The 20,373-nt window shown below is 33.0% G+C and overlaps 1 protein-coding gene across 1 annotated transcript; it reads right to left on the reverse strand.

The window, feature by feature from the left end:
• Positions 1 to 19,356: 19,356 nt before the first annotated feature.
• LOC106771202 (40S ribosomal protein S17-like) lies at positions 19,357 to 20,046 on the reverse strand. Its single transcript, XM_014657133.2, has one exon. The coding sequence runs from the start codon at positions 19,952 to 19,954 to the stop codon at positions 19,532 to 19,534; it is 423 nt and encodes a 140-aa protein (XP_014512619.1). The 5' UTR covers positions 19,955 to 20,046; the 3' UTR covers positions 19,357 to 19,531.
• Between the last annotated feature and the right edge of the window lie 327 nt (positions 20,047 to 20,373).

Genomic DNA, 20,373 nt, shown 5'->3' on the forward strand with positions numbered 1-20,373 from the left:
TTGTAAACCTTTACCGGACCTGTAAACGTTTACGCGATCAAGTTTTGGAATTTTTATAGAAAGTTGTTCTATAGGAGCTAGTTTTTGGTACACAGGGACCACTATGTAAAATTTCCAATTCTTTGCAAAGAAGTTAGAATATGGTGATTTCACCCAATGTTATTCGGTCCAACAAACATTAAAGATATTTATTATGAAAAAAAGAATTACAGGACTTGAACATAAATTCATTATGTCGTTTGTCATTCACACTGATATTGGGTTGTTCAGAATACAACTACATCCATTAATGTGAACTTGTACTGTAATATCATGACAATGGTGGTCAACTTCGAAGACAAGAACGTATCGTTCCTTCAAGCCATATTCATTGCAAAATTCTTTCCAAGCTTTTCCAAACTTTGTTGAATTTCTAGTATGTGAAACCAAAACCTTGCACAGGATGCCATCCTTATGACCAAGAAGCGCAATCTCTGTCAAGCCTTTGTTCCTAATTTCATTCTCAAATGTAGTTCGCAAGTCCTGTGAAAATTGGGAAATTTTATTAGTGATGCAAATTAAGTTAGCAACTTTGAAGTATTTCATACATACCAGATGACTTCCTTCACTTTGTGATTTAGTCAATTTGACAGCGAAGAATGACAAATGAGGATCATAAGTACATAGATCAATGAAGTATTGCCTATTCTTCTCGGTGCAATGATCAAAATATATTATAATTTTAAAGTTGTCGTTACCTATATACTAGAAGGTGATGTGGACATCATTAACCCTTTCATGATATACGTTTTTCAGTGAACACCATCCAGTCGTAATTCTAGGATGCAATAAGTTCATGTTATAGGTTACCAAATGTGTGTGACCGTGATTGTCCAGCAACGACCACGTACTTCCTAATTCGTTTTCAAACGCTGCAGCGAAATGCCTATCCACACACCCAAAATCCTATAGTCGTTGTTTCAAAATAAGAATAATATAAAATTCTTTAAGAAAATTTATAAGAAAATACAACATGTTTACCAAATCTGTGAGGTGGATAGTTGAGAACTCCCATAAGGTCAAATGCGGCCATGATTTTAACAAGAAGAAAGTGAGAGTGTGGATATGTTTGTGTTAGTGCATTTGACAGATACCTGAACAAGGAATTTATAGGTCCTTCACGTCTTTCTTAAAGTCTCTCAACTATTTTGGTCAAAGCATTGCATTCAATATTTGGATAATAGTCATGTGAATGTCACTGGGAAAATGTTGGAGAGTTAAAAGCCTTTTAATGTACCATTATGGTGCCTTTTAATGTACCATTATTGTAGTCAAACAGTTTTACCCACCAAAGAATGAAAATTTAATGCTCCTTAAAAACATTTGACGAACTATTCACCTAAAGGATCAAATATTAGAATAATAAGCTAGGTTTGGTGATGCAACCTCTGCATGTAATGGTTTACCATAAAGGTGTAAACGATTACACGAAAAGAAATTGGAATTTGTACACAATCTTGTTCTGCAGGAGCCATTTTTGACATCACAAGGGACCATTGTCGACAATTATAATTATATCCCATAAAGTATGAGAACTTTGATTTGTAGTAAAACACTTCATTACTAAACAAACCTTACAATACTGAGATACCAACATAGTCATCTGAAGAACAAAAGATAAAAATAAAAATAAACAAATATTAACAACAAATTCTAAGAACTAGGATCGTTGTCAAAGCGGGTGAGGAAATGCTGCATTTGTTCGTCAATGTGTCCAACTCGCGAATCCAAGGACTCAAATCTTGTCCCCATGGCCAGTTACATGTTTGAGAATTGCGTTTGAAAGACATTAAATTTTGTCCCCACGGTCATCTGCAAGTTTTCAAAACGTTTATCGAAGGAGTCTAATCTTGAACCAACAAAACTCCGCATTTCTTGGATGCGGTTGAGTACATCGTTTAGTGATGTGGATGAACTACCTTCATCATTATGTTCTTGTACTGTATTTTTAGGTTGTGGATTGAGGGTCTTCTTTTTTGGAACCCACTCTCCTTCTTCGTTTTGGACATAACCAAATGACCCTATTACTTCAGATCTTATCCTTAGTCTTGACTTAATTGACGTATACGGATCAGTTTCAGTGGGAACTTCAAACAACTCCAAGAACATGCTTATCAGATGAGGATATGACAATTTTGCATTGTCCTTTAATGCCTTTTTCATCTTCTTTCTGATAAGATGTCTCTAGTTAATATGCATGTTATTGAAAAGTGCCCACAGGATGATAATGTCCTCTTCGGATGCTTGACCATTATTGGTTGCACGAGGAAGTAAGATTCGAGTTAAAACGTAATGAAGAATCCTAGGTTGTACCTTCATACGCCTTGCTAGAATTCTTCCATGTATGTCAGCATCGTGTATACACACCAGTTGACGAGCACTTATAGAATCGTAGTGCTCTTTCCACTCATCAACAATTCTTCCTTTGTAACGAACACCACCGGATGGGAGTGAAGCCATATCATTAAAAACTTTAGGGCTTATTTTGATTATGATCCATTTCATTTCGCTTCGATTACCCTGTAGCCGAAATGGTCATGTTGTTGTAGAAGACTTTTACTAATTCCGGGTAGAAATCTCTTCGTAAGGAAACAAATTCTAGAAGCCTAGCCTCGGACAATATGTCGTAGAATTGGAAATTCTGACCTTCGAACCACCCGTCATTTAGATATTTGCTTTCCAAGATTTCACGATTGAAAAAATGGGTAGCAAATTTCTGATATTGTTCATCCGAAGAGAAAAGTCCATTGTTTAGTGGTGGTGGTGATGATGGTGGGGAAGGTGGTGGGGATGGTGGTGGGGATGAGGTCGGGCTGTGGCGGCGACGACATCCACCACGAGATGAAGATGCCCTTTGTTTCTTCTTAGCGCGATCAGGCATTGAAGGATAATTAGGGATTTGAAATGGGGGACGTGGGTACTTAAATGGACACAACAACAACCCTAAGGTGGGGACGTGGGGGCAACAGTTAATGTAATTGTTTACACAAATTTGGTAAACGATTACCACCACATCCCAATCTAGAAGACGAGTGGTTCGAAGGTTGGAATTTCCAATTCTACGACATACTGTCCGAGGCTGGGCTTCTAGAATTTGGTTCCTTACGAAGAGATTTCTACCTGGAATTAGTAAAAGTCTTCTACAACAACATGACCATTTTGGCTACAGGGGTTATTCGAAGCGAAATGAAATGGATCATAATCAAAATAAACCCTAAAGTTTTTAATGAGATGACTTCACTCCCATACGGTGGTGTTCGTTACGAAGGAAGAATTGTTGATGAGTGGGAAGAACACTACGATTCTATAAGTGCTCGCCAACTGGTGTGTATACACGATGCTGACATACATGGAAGAATTTTGGCAGCGCGTATGAAGGTACAACCTAGGATTCTTCATTACGTTCTGACTCGAATCTTACTTCCTCGTGCAACCAATAATGGTCAAGCATCCGAAGAGGACATTATCGTCCTGTGGGCACTTTTCAATAACATGCAAATTAACTGGGGACATCTTATAAAAAAGATGAAAAAGGCATTAAAGGACAATGCAAAATTGTCATATCCTCATCTGATAAGCATGTTCTTGGAGTTGTTTGAAGTTCCCACTGAAACTGATCCGTCTACGTCAGTTAAGTCAAAACTAAGGATAAGATCTGAAGTAATAGGGTCATTTGGTTATGTCCAAAACGAAGAAGGAGAGTGGGTTCCAAAAAAGAAGACCCCCAATCCACAACCTGAAGATATAGTACAAGAACATAATGATGAAGGTAGTTCATCCACATCACTAAACGATGTACTCAACCACATCCAAGAAACACAAAGTTTTGTTGGTTCAAGATTAGACTCCTTCGATACGCGTTTTGAAAACTTGTAGATGACCGTGGGGACCAAATTTGATGTCTTTCAAACGCAATTCTCAAACATGGAGTTGGCCATGGGGACAAGATTGGAGTCATTGGATTCGCGAGCTGGACACATTGACGAACAAATGCAGCATTTATGCACCCGCTTTGACAACGATCCTAGTCCTTAGAATTTGTTGTTAATATTTGTTTATTTTATTTTTATCTTTTGTTCTTGAGATGACTATGTTGGTATCTCAATATTGTAAGGTTTGTTTAGTAATGAAGTGTTTTACTATAAATCAAAGTTCTTAACTTTATGAGATATAATTATAATTGTCGACAATGGTCTCCTGTGTTGTCAAAAGTGACTCCTGCAGAACAAAAGGACCTATAAATTCCTTGTTCAGGTATCTGTCAAATGCACTAACACATACATATCCACACTTTCTTCTTGTCAAAATCATGGTCGCATCATCAAGCACTGGAACAACAACAATCTTATAGGAGTTCTCAACCATCCACCTCACAGATTTGGTAAACATGTTGTCTTTTCTTATAAATTTTCTTAAAGAATTTTATATTATTCTTATTTTGAAACAACGACTATAGGATTTTGGGTGTGTGGATAGGCATGTCGCTGCAACGTTTGAAAATGAATTAGGAAGTACATGGTTGTTGCTAGACAATCATGGTCAAACACATTTGGTAACCTATAACATGAACTTATTGCATCCTAGAATTACGACTGGATGGTGTTCACTGAGAAACGTATATCATGAAAGGGTTGATGATGCCCACATCACCTTCCAGTATATGGGTAACGACAACTTCAAAATTATAATATATTTTGGTTCTTGCACCGAGAAGAGTTGGCAATATTTCATTGATCTATGTACTTATGATCCTTATTCGTCATTCTTAGTTGTCAAATTGACTAAATCACAAAGTGAAGGAAGTCAATTGGTATGTATGAAATACTTCAAAGTTGCCAACTTAATTTGCATCACTAATAAAATTTCCCAATTTTGAAAAGACTTGCGAACTACATTTGAGAATGAAATTAGGAACAAAGGCTTGACAGAGGTTGCGCTTCTTGGTCATAAGGATGACATCCTGTGTAAGGTTTTGGTTTCACATACTAGAAATTCAACAAAGTTTGGAAAAGGTTGGAAAGAATTTTGCAGTGAATATGGCTTGAAGGAAGGATACGTTCTTGTCTTCGAGGTTGACCACCATTGCCATGATATTACAGTACAAGTTCACATTAATGGATGTAGTTGTATTCTGAACAACCCAATATCAGTGTGAATGACAAATGACATAATGAATTTATTTTCAAGTCCTGTAATTTTTTTTTTCATAATAAATATCTTTAATGTTTGTTGGACTGAATGACTTTGGGTGAAATCACCATATTCTAACTTCTTTGCAAAGAGTTGGAAATTTTACATAGTGGTCCCCTGTGTACCAAAAATTAGCTCATATAGAACAACTTTCTATAAAAATTCCAAAACTTGATCGCATAAACGTTTATCCCCAACCTGTAAACGTTTACAACTGCTTTTTTAAGTGAACTTGATTAAGGAATTCAACCAACTAGTTTTAGTGAACAGAACTACTTCCTTAATGGAATTTGGGGTCCCCTAATACCTTTCCACACCTAAACAACATAAAACAATCCAAGCTTTGCAAAGAATTCTACATTTGACATAGTAGTCCCCTTTGTACCAAAAATTGGCTCCTGTAGTTCAACTTTCTGTACAAAATCCATAAATTGTTCGCGTAAACGTTTACTTGCACTTGATGCAGGAATTCAACCAACTAGTTTTAGTGAATAGAACTACAAAATCCACAAATTGTTCGCGTAAACGTTTACCCACATCCTGTAAACGTTTATAAGTGCTTATTTTTTTACTGAACAAGGTTTGTCTATTCAACTCTAAATGTTTCCTATGTCCACATGCATTGTTTCTTTCGTTTATTAAGTCCAACAACACTAAAAAATATGTCAAGTTTAATATTTAACAACTAAAAGGTAACATTATTTCCCAAGGCCAATGACATAACTCATTCATTTAACTTTAATACTATGTGAAACAAGGAAAGTTCAATGCAACATTCTTTAACATTGAAATTACAAAACACATTTGTCAACAATAAAACATCTATCAACAATAAGACTAAGTATTTATAGATTATAATCTCTAAACAATCTGTTCTTGAACCGCCTTCGTGACCATATCCTCACAAAAGTCTTCATTGGAGTTGAATCATTGGACATGCCTCCCGGGGAGAAGGAAAGTTCTTCACGTGGCACACTCTGTCCACCTTCCTTCGGTCTTCTTCGTCTAGTTTTCTCATAAGCAACCTGTTGCTCCAACACAAGAACCTCCCTTTTAAGCTCTGCAACTAGATTTTGCTGATGCTCCATGGTACGCATAACACTGTCTTTGAGTTTTCGTTTCAATATTTTCTTTACTGTGGTTTCTCAACTTTCGTTTTCAGGCTTGGTTGTTCATCCTTGTCATCATTCATTGCACCAACATCAAAATCATGATCAACTTGAAATTCAACAAATCATAGCATACCAGCAACACATATATGATAACATAAATCACTCAAACAATAAACATCATACTGCACCACTCTCCAAAGCTTGTTTCACATCGTTGTCTCCCAAATGTACATTCATCCAATGCAATATTCTAGGAGATTTATGTATTTGACCTTTGGGAGGTATAAATTTTTCACAAAACCATACCTAAACAAAAATCATCATCAAAACTGTTAATAATGCACACAATTCAAGCCACAACACACAATAAGAAATGATTAAATTCAAATTACCTGCAGCATGTACAACCATCAACATAAACATTGCTTGTGCCTTTTCCCTTTTTCAAATCATCTGAAGCATTGCACAAACTACGTATCAAATAATGGTACACTAAACTATCCCAACAAAAATTACCCAAACCACTTAAATTATCAACAATTTCATACAAAAGTGGAAACACTCTTCTGCTATGATTGGGAAGTAATAACTCAGATATCCCAACTAATATATACAAACTACAAAAATCAGAACACAGAATCTTCTTCTTACGTTTCCTCATCATACATTTGTAACCCAACTCCAAATCTTTTGTGTCTTTGCCTACATATTTAACACATGAACTGCTTTTATAATTTTCTTTCAAGTTCAAATCCTTACCATCTGTACTCAACCCCAAACCTAAACAAAAGTCCTTCTCAGTCACAGGGACTAGTTTATCTCCGATTAAAAAAGAACCACTAGAATCAACCCACTTCACCACTAATTGACTCAATATATTCCTTGCTAGTCTAACTTTAGGACTAAAATCTAGGAACCAACGAAAAGGAGTCCCAGAAATCAATGACCGGTGCTCCTGTGTCAATTGCTTGTTCAAAGTTGAAATATAGTTCGTGGAAAAGGAGTGTCGAACCGTCAACTGCATCAACCACAAACGAAAGTACCAAAAAATTCAAAACCCTAAAACAAAAACAACTACAAACTTAACAAGGAAATACCCAAAAACGGAAAGGCCATTTTTCCCTATGGACAAACGGACTACAAAGAACAAATTTACCTTATTACTTGAAGGAACCCAAAACAAACAAGGAAATACCCAAAAACAAAATGGATCAACGAAGGAAAGAACCACCAAATACCCACAAACAAAACGGACAAAAGGAACAACAAACTTACCTTGCTCGTCGAAGGACCGTACTGAGTGGAAGCATCCATGGCTCGTCGAAGACACACACAAGATCGCGAACACAACAAATGCAACAATGGAACCGTCCAAGATAGCCAACACAAGATGGTGACAACAAGATCTAATGTTGAAAGGGAGGAAGGGACGAGGATAGTGAGACCGAAGATGGAGAAATGAGAAGAAACCAAAAGGAATGGGTAAATCTGATGAAACAGGGATAAGGGTAAAAAGGGAAACCTAAAATTCAAAATCCCCTAACAAATCTAACGTCAGATTTTAAATTTTTTTTTTAAAGAACACCCAATGTCGTGACGACACGTGGCAATGTCAAAATGGTGTTAAAAAAGTGGTGTCAAAATATTGGGACGCTAACGGAGATGTTATCAATATTTTTTTAAAGGATATATCGATAGTTGAAGATAAAATTTTATTTTATAATAATTTGATCCACACTAATGCTCTCGATGTCATGATCTGATTATTTTGGTCGAATTAGATAATCTGATTTTCTTTTTCTCGAATTCAGTAAGTCAAATCAGATTTTATAATCCGATACATAATACAGATTCTGCAATCCGAAAATTAATATGCACTAGTGTAAAATTATGCAATTATATAGACAAAGAATTACACATTCATTAATTTGTGTTGTTCGTTGGTGGCTATAATTTTGGTTTGAGGCTTTAGGCACTTAGATTAAGTAAAAAAAGCTTGAACATGAAAGATTCTCCATCTTTGTCCTTATAAGTGAAATGGCTAATGGTGATTATACTACAAATTTTATAAGTAATGAATTATTTTTTATAAATGATGAGTTACTTAAGTAAGTGTGATGCATTGTTTTTCATCTCCACTCGCTTTGTACCTGTCCATCATCTCCACCGCTCGCATCAGCACCAACAGTCACTTCCTCCTCAACGCCATCCACCATCGCCACATCATTATGAACTTCAACACATTCGAAGTCACGATCACCTTGATTCGCGTCAGTATCTCCCTCCACGATATTGATAAGGACACTGTTTTCATCTCCAGAAACCTTCACACGATCCAACAGTTCACATTCCTCAACTTCATTCACATTCTCATTCACATCACCGACAATCTCGTCCTCGTAGCGACACTATTTTGAACATCTAAGGCACCGACAACAACATATTCCTCGTGATCCGTAACTAGCTCATCCGCAGCAGCAACTCGAGTCTCATTCTCCACGATTCTTTTTCGAACGGATCTTGCGCCGCCTTCAATGCTTACACGTTTCAATTCAATATCCTTTTCAGAAGCTTCCTCCGAAGTACCGTTAGCCTCTGACGAAGCTCCACCGAAGACGAGATCCACATCGCCATCCACAGTGTGTGAAACCCCAATTCTCTTGTTCGAGAACTAATTTGATTGAAAAAAAATCCCAATTCCCAACGAGAACAACGAACCCACTCAAACCCTATTTTTCCTAATTTTGCACACTCAACAATCTCACCAAAAAATCCCTAACTTATTCTTAATACATTTTATTTTAATTTCACACAATAAATAAAACGTTGTTTTTTATTCAATTTAACTTATTTAAATTTAAAATAAATAAATTCCACCTAATGGGAGTTCAGCGTGTCACATAACAAATAATTGCTTGATCAGCATGTCACGAGATAGAAATCTTAATATCATCCAATCCAATTAAAGACAAAGTTACAATTAATTCAATTTTACAAAAATATTGAGACAAAAAATAATACAAGGATTTGAGACAATTCTAAATAAACAAGAATCTCGAAAATGATTAAACCATATTAACAAACAAATTGATCACTCTTTTGCTTCAATCAAACTCAAATAAATGTGGACTGTGTTTATGAAGATAAAATGTAGCCATAAAAATTAGGTCAGTCAATATATTTTTTATTCTTTTAATCTTTTACATTTCAATGAATTAAAATGTTTTCTATGTTAGTTATCAAGTTACCAGGTGAAATGCACTTAATTAATTAGCAAATAAATTTGAATGTCTTTAAAAATCAAAATTGAATAAAAATTCTCAAGCAATTAAATTTTAAAGGACGAAAATTACGTAAACAAATTATGAACCAACTTTTTTTTTCCAAAATATTAAAATCAAAATTATAATGAAGCCATAATGTCTTTTTTAGGCACACTGTACTCTTTTATTATTAATTTCTGATTCTTTTCTTCCACATTATTTATTTTAACCAATATACTATTATTTATTTATTTTATTATATGGTCTTACTCGGAAATATTTCAACTATTGTAGTAATGAACATATTAAAATAAAAAATCTAATTAGGCTATTTTATTTTAGAGTTATACAAATACTTGTAAAGTTTGAAGAGTTACACCATTTTTTCTATTGCTATACACACCTTCGGTAATTTCTTAAAAAAATTACACAATTTCCTTTTACAAATTATACTAAGCTTATTGATTATTTGAAAATCGTAGCTCAATATACTTCTACAAAAGAAAAAAAAGTTATTGTAAATGTTAACAAAGAAATGAAAGCTTATGCAATTTTACTAAAGCTCAAGATTGATTTGTGGAATTTATTATCTATTTTATCTTCCATTTAGTTAGAAATATATATATATATATATATATATATATATATATATATATATATATATATAATATAGAAAAATAAATGAATAAATACATAAATAAACCGATAAATATATGGAGAGGGGCAGAAGGGTTTAAATTACTCTTTTGACAATTGTAAATTAATTAGTCCTCATTCTTTAGCTTAATTATTTTATCAATCTAGTCATTTCATTTTTTTTATTGATAAAATGTTTGAATAAACTATTTATGATTAAGAGAAAAGTAAAAGTAAGGATGAAAGGATTAATGTTTTCAGAATTACTCTTAAAAAACTTACCAATAGAAAAGGTAAAACTTTTTAAAATAATTAAAAATTACGATAGCATTACCCAAAGGGTATTACAAATTCAAATAAGCAATCTATATATGCCATTTTTTTTTTATTAATCTTGAAGAGATAATTTCATTAATTACTCGTAACTCAATGAATAAACTTGGTCGTTTTTAATCATCCAGATTCGGCCTGCTTTGAAATGGGCCTTAGCCCATATTGCAACTCTTATCTTTTTATATTTTTAGGCAGAGAAGAATGTCTTCCGTTAACTACCAAAAAAAATTAGTGAATTCAATTATGGTGTGGTTGTATGCGCCGACGGCAAGGCAGATGGTGGTGACTGGCGGCGTATTTATCGTCGGTGGTTTGTGCTTCGGCTTCGGAGCTTATTACTCGTTTCTTAACGTGGCTCCTCAACAGGAGCGGTTGAAGGCTCGCCGGGAAGTCATGAGAAATTATCTTAAGAAGCGATTCGGAGGTTGACGCCGACGCAGGTTCTTTCTTTGTTACGCCTTGTTTCTGGAAGATTTTTGAATTAAAACGTTCTTTTGTTTTGTGTGTTGTTCTTCTTTGGTAGGCTTATTTCTTCCATTTTCCTCAATTTTGTTCAATTCCTATGTAAATTCTTTTTGTTAGAATTTTAACATTCTCAGTAACTAATACTGTATATGCTTGTGATTAAGCAATGATTAGGCGTATGTCCAATTTTATTTTAATTATTAGGTTTAATATGTTCGGATCTATCTTTTTCTGCGAATCAATTGAGTCTTAGTAAGATAAAAGTTTTCAATTGAATCCCTATTTTGGTAAAATTGAATCAATGTGCGTTAATTTTCTTGCAATGTGATATGCTAAGATGTCATTTAATAATCACGTGGCATAATAATGTGAATTTATTTGATTTTAAGTTTAAAAAATATTTAAAATAAATGTTGAAGTATCATCGTTCTCCTTCAACCACATAATAAGTTGATTCCGTGCCGTCAACCACCATTGCACCATCCAGTGCCGCCAACTCGATCCTCATCAGCCACCATTGTCGTCTTCGCATGTTCGCAGAAGCAGCCGCAATCATAATTGTGCCACCAGTCTTCACCACCACTAATGCTCAAAAGCAGAGAAGAACAAAACCCCAAATTCGGCCGCGGTCGCACAACAACAACCTTGCCGCTGGAGTACTGCGAGCCTCCTCCTACACAAAATGATCTCCACCATTCATATAACCTGCAAAGCCAAACCAAAAACCCAAAAAATCATCCAGACTCCATAGATACCGCATCACACCTCCACTCGCGCATCAACAATCCTCGCTGCTTCTGGTCGCCGTCATCATCTTGCCACAACCATGATTTCACATCTTGACCACCATCGCACAACCATCTTCATCTTCATCACCTGTAAGAAAACCACAACAGAATCAAAGACGCATCTCCATGGCGAATTGCGATAGAGCGTCATCTACCCTTCATAGCAGCGCAGAGGCACAAGTTTTCCTCCTTTCTCCAATTTGAAACCCTAATTTTGGGTGGGGAAGGGGTTGACACGTGGCAGGTCTTCATTGGTCACGTTATGAATCAGTCAAAGCTGGTCAACAAGACTCTTCTGATACCGTGCCACGTCGTAATTAAAGGACACCTCAGAATGCCACATTGTAAGAAAATTAATGTCGTCCACAACATTTAACGGCAAGAATTTTATTGACTCAATTTTATCAAAATAGGGACTTAAATGAGACCTTTCAAAATACGAGGACTCAATTGATGTAAATCTGCAGAAATAAGAACCTCTCCGAATCTATTAAATCTAATTATTATTAGTCAAGTAGTTGATAATTATGTAAACATATGTTATATAGTAATTATTATAGTTTCTTTTAATATTTAAATATAAGTTTTTTCTTTATTAAACTTAAAATAAAAATAAATGAGAATGTAATATATATATATATATATATATATATATATATATATAAATATATATATATATATATATATATATATATATATATATATATAAATATATATATATATATATATATATATATATAAATATAAATATAAATATATATATATATATATATAAATTATAATAAATATAATATATAGGTTTTATGCACATTGTTGGATAATACATCATACTATAAATTAATATAAATTAGTCTTCAACGATTATAATTACTTTTTTTAGAAATATAAAAATATATGGTCTTTTTTTTACTTGTAATTAATAATAAATTTAAGTTATAAATTAGTAAAAATAAAGTTTGAGAAATCAAGTCTTATAGTAAAAAGACTAGAAATGTAAAACAATTTATAATTTTATAATTAAGGAACTATGAAGTGTAGATGAATCAAAGAATTTAAAAAAAAATTAATTATCAATTTAAGATTTTTGTTATGCAAGACACTAACATGCATGTAATACTATTTTGTAAAATGGTAGGATGAGATTGAGTTTAGTCTAATTTTCAACTCAATCTATTTAAATTTTATTGGATCGAAACTTTTTCTTTTACACTGGGTTTACTTTAGAAGATAGATTTGAGATAAAGTCACTAAATGAATTTGAAGAGACTTGAGAAATAAAATTTGTAAAAATTAGTATAAAATTTCATTGATGTGATAGATAACAAAAATGGTTTAATTGATAAAAATTGAAAATTGTTAAAATACCTTTTATAGTAAAAGTAATACAAAATGGTAATTCTTAATATTATATATAATTAAAGAAAAAAAAATGAAAATTAATTTTAAAAATGAAAAATAAATTATATTTAAGTAAAGTAAAATAATTATTTTTAGGGTTAAATATGTTTTTAGTCCTTATACTTTGGGGTGATTTTGGTTTTAGTCTATTTTCAAACTTAAGGTACAATTTAATTCTTCAACTTTAGAAAACTCTGGTTTTAATCCCTTTTACCAATTTTTTTTAACTTTATTTGCTTGAAGCAACAAATAAAGTTAAAAAAATTTGGTAAAAAAGACTAAAACCAGAGTTTTTTAAAGTTGAAGGACTAAATTGTACCTTAGTTTGAAAATGGACTAAAACCAAAATAGCCCCAAAGTATAGGGACTAAAAACATATTTAACCTTTATTTTTAAACATAATATTTTATGATTATAATTTACTGTCAAATGGTATAATTTTTGTTATTAAAGTGAAATTGAATATTCATGACGAAACATATAATTAAGTCAAATTAAAATATTACATGATATAAAAATGTTAAAATATAATAAAGTACAACTATATTTATCATAATTTATAATAAAGTTTCGTTGTTTAGGTATGTAAACAACTTATTCAATGTGAAAACAAAAATTCGAAGCACCGACTAAATGGGTTATTGTCTTGAATGTTTATAGTCCTTAATAAGTTTTCAATTTCTTCTAAGGAATGATTAGATGAATGAATTGGAACAATTTCGTTGGTTGTGGCTATTAGGAGCGCATTTCGACGATTCATGGCTTGTAGTTGTCGATGAACAATGACATACTTTTTTTGTTTCAGTATTTTTTTTTTCAATTTTCTAATTATTCGAGAATCCATATGATTTGAAGTTCATTAAGGTGACATTTACAATATAAAAAAAGTATGACAATTTTTATGAAATAAAGTAGAAATGAAATTAATGTAATGTAACAACAAATGAAAAACATAAGTTAATGTAATATAATAAAGCAAATTCATAATGTCATGTAATACAGTCATGTAATATTATAAAGGGTTTAATGTTTCAATAGGTCCCTATTTTCACCGGGAATCTCAAATACGTCTCTTTCTTTTTTGGCGTCTCAATTGAGTTCTTATTTTTGTAAAATTGAATCAAATAGAACCTTTCCGTCAAATTGAGATGACGCCGTTAGGAAGAGTATGCTGACAGTGTAATTTTTTATTACGTGACATTAAAAACGCTACTGAATTGTGTTTTTTTAATTTTTGAATTAAAAAATGAAATATACATAGTATACTTCATTTTTTAATTCAAAAATTAAAAAATACAATTCAGTCACATTTTCAATGCCACATAATAAAAAACTACACGGTCAATGTAACCTTCTTAGCGACGTCATCTCAATTTGACGGAATGGTCCTGTTTGATTCAATTTTAAGAAAATAAGAACTGAATTGAGACGCCGAAAAAGAAGGGAACCTATTTGAGATTCTGGACGAAAATAGGAACGTATTGAGACATTAAACCTATTATAAAGCTTAATCATCTAAGTTGTGCAAAATTAAGTTAACATTATAATTGAGGTTAGTGAATTATCGGTTCATGTCCAAAGATAAGTTGGCCAAATTATCTTTAATTTGTTGAACATGCTCCTGCATTTGTTCCATATCTTGTAAGTATTGTACTCATTCCTATATTTGAGCCATCATTTAAGGATTTGAAGGATAGAGAGGAGGCTGCACATGGTCGTCATATTGAGGACTTTGATGTTGTGGTTTCTCTTCATCTTCATCATCACCGATGTCGTGCTGCCTGACACCATTGATATTAACAATATTCAACCTCTTTAAAGAATTAGTCGAAAAATGTTGTCTGGTCCCAATTTAAGTGTTGGTGTCAGCATCAAGATGTATTCCATTATATTGAATGATTTGGGTGATCAAGACACCGTATGGTAGAGGTGTGTCACACAGATGGACTTAACTACCACCTACCATCATGTTACGCAACTTATTCCTTCTACGATGTGGCAACATTCCATTAACCTTTTTGTGCATGCAAGATTTGCATAGAGGAAATAATAACATTACTCTATAAGTGTTTTGTCTTGTTTGTTCATTGTAGTCAACATTTCCCATATATCGCTCTTCGTGTATTGGAATATAGGGGTGCGACATAGGACTTTATTTTGCTTCTCCATGACAATCACCTATCGCTCAACCATATTTGATATTTTCTCAAAAATGAACATTGTTGGATCCTATTACGTCAATGAAGCCATCGAGCTACTAGGAGTGGAGTTCAGACCGCTTGGCAAGCATGTCAACTTCGACAAGAGGCTCGTATATAGGTTGATCTTAACGAGCAAATGGAATACATTCTTGAAGAGCCCATGTTTCCAGGGTTTACAACCCCAATTCCACTATCCTCTCCAGCTATGGACGAGTACAATCCAGGGACAACTCATTTTGTGCCTTCCATCCATTCTTGAGGCAGGTCATCCTTACGTAGTTCAAAGAGGAAGGCAGATATGATAAACATAATGGACTCACAATTTGATAAGTTGACAACCAAGCTAGATGGTTTCATGGATGTAATGGGATCTTGAAATTTTCATTTTGAGAAAATATCAAACATGGCCAAGTGACAGGCGATTGCCATATTGGAGAAGTGAAATGAAATCCTGTGTCGTACCCCTACATTCCAATACATGAAGGGCGACATATAGGAAATGTTGATTGCGATGAACAAACAAGACAAAACACTTATGGAGCATTGTTATGATTTCCTCAGTGCAAATCCTACACGTACAAAAAGGTTAATGAGAATGTCCCCACATTGTAGATGGAATAAGTTGTGTAACATGGTGGTGGGTGGTAATTGAGTCCATCTATGTGTATTATAGTCTTAGGTTCATTTGCATAATAGTCTTATGTTCATTTCTATTGTAACATTTTGTCTCATCCTTTTATTGTAATATCATATTGTTGCTATTAATATTTAACAATGTTGGTTAACGCTTATGACATTTTGTCACTTCAATTGTTAATTTTAATACTAAATTGTTCTTATGACATTTGATGTGTTATTATTATTTTTTTTTGTTCAAGTTATTGTTTAATGGCGTCATCATCGTCAAAAAGGACACGAAAAATTTGTAAGGAAAAAAAACGACAATTGAGACAGACGCTCCTGCATATACGAGGCCATCTGTTGAAGAAGTATTAGATCAACATCATTTCTTCAGTGATAGCCATTAGATTAAACACTATGTTACTGATTTCTATACAAGAAATGTTCTAATTCCAAAAATTATGAATTTTGAATCGTTTGTGACCTCAGGCCTATATTTTCATCATCACCTTGCCTTTCAAGGAGTATCAATTTTTTTGAGAATCGGACGACCCTTCTAATCTGGATTTGATCAAAGTCTTCTATTCAAATCTAAGGATTTCTGCAAATGGATATCTTCAGAGTGAGGTGATCAAGAAAAGAATTAAATTGAAACTAGTTGATTCGTTGAATGTTGCTATCTCAAGTATGAGAGTCAGAAATTATCCATCACAAATATACCAAATGACTTTTCCTATGACTACAATATGACATTAGTTACTATGGTCAGACCAAAAATGCAGGGTTAATGTGTTAAAACGGTTGGTTGTTTGAACATTAATGATAAATTCTGCATTATGTTATCATGTATAGGTTGACTCCACAACCTGAAAATTTCATAAAATTGTTGTATGGAGATATCTTTATGTTATGAGTGCTTAAGAATAATATATCTATCAATGAGCCTCATCATATCATGCGACATATGCTTAAATGCAAGGCCAGTGACACAACTCTACCACACAGTGCCTTAATCACCCAAATCATGCAATACAATGGAGTACATCTTAATGCTGATGCTAGCACTCAAACTAGGACCAAACAACCTCTTTTATCTAATTCTTTAAAAAGGTTGAATATTGTTAACGTCAATGGTGTTTGACAACACGACATCGATGATGATGAAGACAAAGAACAACCATAACATCAAAGTCCTCAACATGATGACACTGTGCAACCTTCTTATCCTTCAAATCCTCATATGATGACTCAAATGTTGAAGGGTTACAAGACTTGCAAACCAAAATGCAAGATATGCAACAAATGCAAGGACGTGTTCAACGAATTGAAGATAACTTAGTCAACTTATCTTTGGACATGAACTGACAATTCATTAATCTCAATTATAATGTTAACTTAATTATGCACAAATTAGATGATTAAGCTTTATAATATTGTATTAGTGTATTACATGATATTATGAATTTGCTTTATTATATTATATTAAGTTATGTCTTTCATTTGTTACATTACATCATTTTCATTTCTATTTGATTTCACAAAAGATGTCATATTTTTATCTATTGTTAGTGTCACCTTAACGTGCTTCAAATCAAATGAATTCTCAAATAGTTGACAAATTGAAAAAAAAAACAAAAAAGAAAACAAGGGCCATTATTCATCAACAACTATAAGCCATGGAACGTTGAAATACACTGCTAACAACTACAACCAACAAAATTGCTCTAACTCATTCATCTAATCATACCTCAAGAAATTAGTAACTTATAAGGACTATAAACATTTAAGCCGATAACTTATTTAAACAGTGCTTTGAGTTTTTGTCTTCGTATCCATCTAGTAGAAATGATAATACATTATCGTTTGAAAAAATTGCTTAAATACTTAATCGAGACTTTATTATAAACTATAATAAATATAATTAAACTTTATTATGTTTAGATATTTTTAGGTAATGTAATATTGTAATTTCGACTTAATTATTTGTTTCATCATAGATACTCAATTTCACTTCAATAACAAAAAAATTATACCACTCGATAATAATTATATTCATAAAATACCATATTTTAAAAATAATTATTTTATTTTATTTAAATACAATTTCTTTTCCATTTTAAAAAGTAATTTTCATTTTTTATAATAAATTTTACAATTATATATAATATCAACAATTATTATTTTATATTAATTTTACTACTAAAGATATTTTGATAATCTTCAAATTTTTTTTAAATTAAATTGTTTGTTTTTACAATCAAATACTATTCTAATTTTTAGAAATTTTACTCCACCAAACTTCAAATTCACAAAATTAATCTAACCTTTACAAAGTCACAAACATAAAAATATTAATAAGAATAAAATTGTTAAATATAATAAAATTATAATTTATTATTTAACTAAAATTAATTTATACAAACATGTGTAATTTAATCATTATTCTTCATTTTTCACTCTTCTGTCAACATTTCAATAGAATAAGAATTTTAATGCATGAATTATCTTTAATTTATAAATTCTTATTTTCTTCTCAAATTTATGACTATTAGAAATCAAATAGCAGAAACAGATCTACTCCAAAAATAATTTAGATTTTATTGTCATCTGTATCATCCTGATCGTGTCCAATATCATTACTCATGTTAAACTTCTGTTAAATATGGCATAAAATTATGCAAATATAGCTGCATAAAATCTTTCAGGTTGTAAAACGAAGATAAAACTTCAAATGGAGAAAACATTTCAGGTATTAATATTTAGGTTAATCATAGGACTCCAAAAAATAAATCTGGGTGGTATAAGTAACTTGAATAGATCACCTCTTCCAGTTAGAAATATGAAATGCTACGAAATCCCATTAGTAACCAACCAACAGAGGTGATGAGAACATAATTAATGTGACTAATATTGGTAAAATAATTACTTTTTTTATAGTTCAAGTTGTAGAATAACACATATAGAACATTCCTAACTAAAAGGGAAATGCTCCAATAATTTTACACTCCATTAGAAAATTCAACCAGAAAGTTACATATTATCACGTAAGAAAAACCCAGCAGTTCTCTATTGATAAGTTAGGGATGTTAGGAAGCTAATTTTGGAGAACAAGTAGAAAGTTCAAACCCTAATATAGCAGCAGAACAGCTGATCATCACAAGAGAATCTAAATCCGACTAAGATCAACTCATAAGCTCAGATGATCAATTAATTAATATGACAAAATCTAATTAACATCGTTTTAGTTTTATAGCAGTAATCAAACTGCGTAATTAGCACATCACTTCACGCAAGAGTGACATTATAAACATATAAATCATAAGCAACACCAAATAAATTTCATTAACCAGTTTAACAAATCCAACCATCCAAAACTGAGCCAAAGCAATGTAATCCCTAGGATTTATAATAATCCAAACCACAAAACATAACAGCTAGTCCTCTAATTAACAACAAGAACAAAACCGAAAACAAGGCGGCGGTGGTTAATACCTCCTTCCGCCGGCACCGCGACCGAATGCGGGCGGTGCTTGTACGGCAACCGGATCGACCTTGACGACGCCGGGGACATCGGACATTCCGAGGGCGGCGAGCATGTCGATGGTCTCCTTGTCGACCTCGATCTGGTCGGTCCGGATGGCAGAGACTTCGGGGACGAAGTCCATGCGGCGCTCGCGCTCCTCCTCTTGCAGCTTGAGGGAGATGCCGCGCACCGGTCCCTTCTGGATGCGCTTCATAAGGTGAGTGGAGAAGCCGGCGATTTTGTTACGGAGCCTCTTTGAGGGAATGATGGCGACCTCTTCCAGAACCTTCTTGTTGGTGTGGAAGTCCAGCGTCATGCGAGAGTAATACCTCTCTATCACTTGCCTTGACGACTTCTTCACTGTCTTCGTCCTAACACGCCCCATTCTGCTAATTCAACTGCTTCTCTCACTCAACAACACACACAGACCCTGACAGAGAGAGAGAGAGAGGCAAGAACGGAGGTAGCGCCAATGGTGGCAAATTAGGGTTTTGTAAAATCCTATCCGAATAATTGGGCCTCTCGTGTAACCAGCCCAAGCCCATTTTAGACCAACTGACCCATTCCCCTTATTTCATTTTTTTTAAATAAGCTATTTTCGGTACTTCAAAATTTACTCCTGTTGGTAATCGTATCTATCATTTAATAAATATATTGATTTGGTTATCATAGCAACATTTTTACTTATGTATTGACATGTAATATTTGGGTATTTTTTTACATAGTTAAAGTACAGATCTTTTTATAATACTATTTTTAATATAAATTGATTTTGAAGATATAAAAACTTATTCAACTTTCTTA

This window comes from Vigna radiata, chromosome 8, assembly GCF_000741045.1.
Source record: "Vigna radiata var. radiata cultivar VC1973A chromosome 8, Vradiata_ver6, whole genome shotgun sequence".
NCBI lineage: Eukaryota > Viridiplantae > Streptophyta > Magnoliopsida > Fabales > Fabaceae > Vigna > Vigna radiata.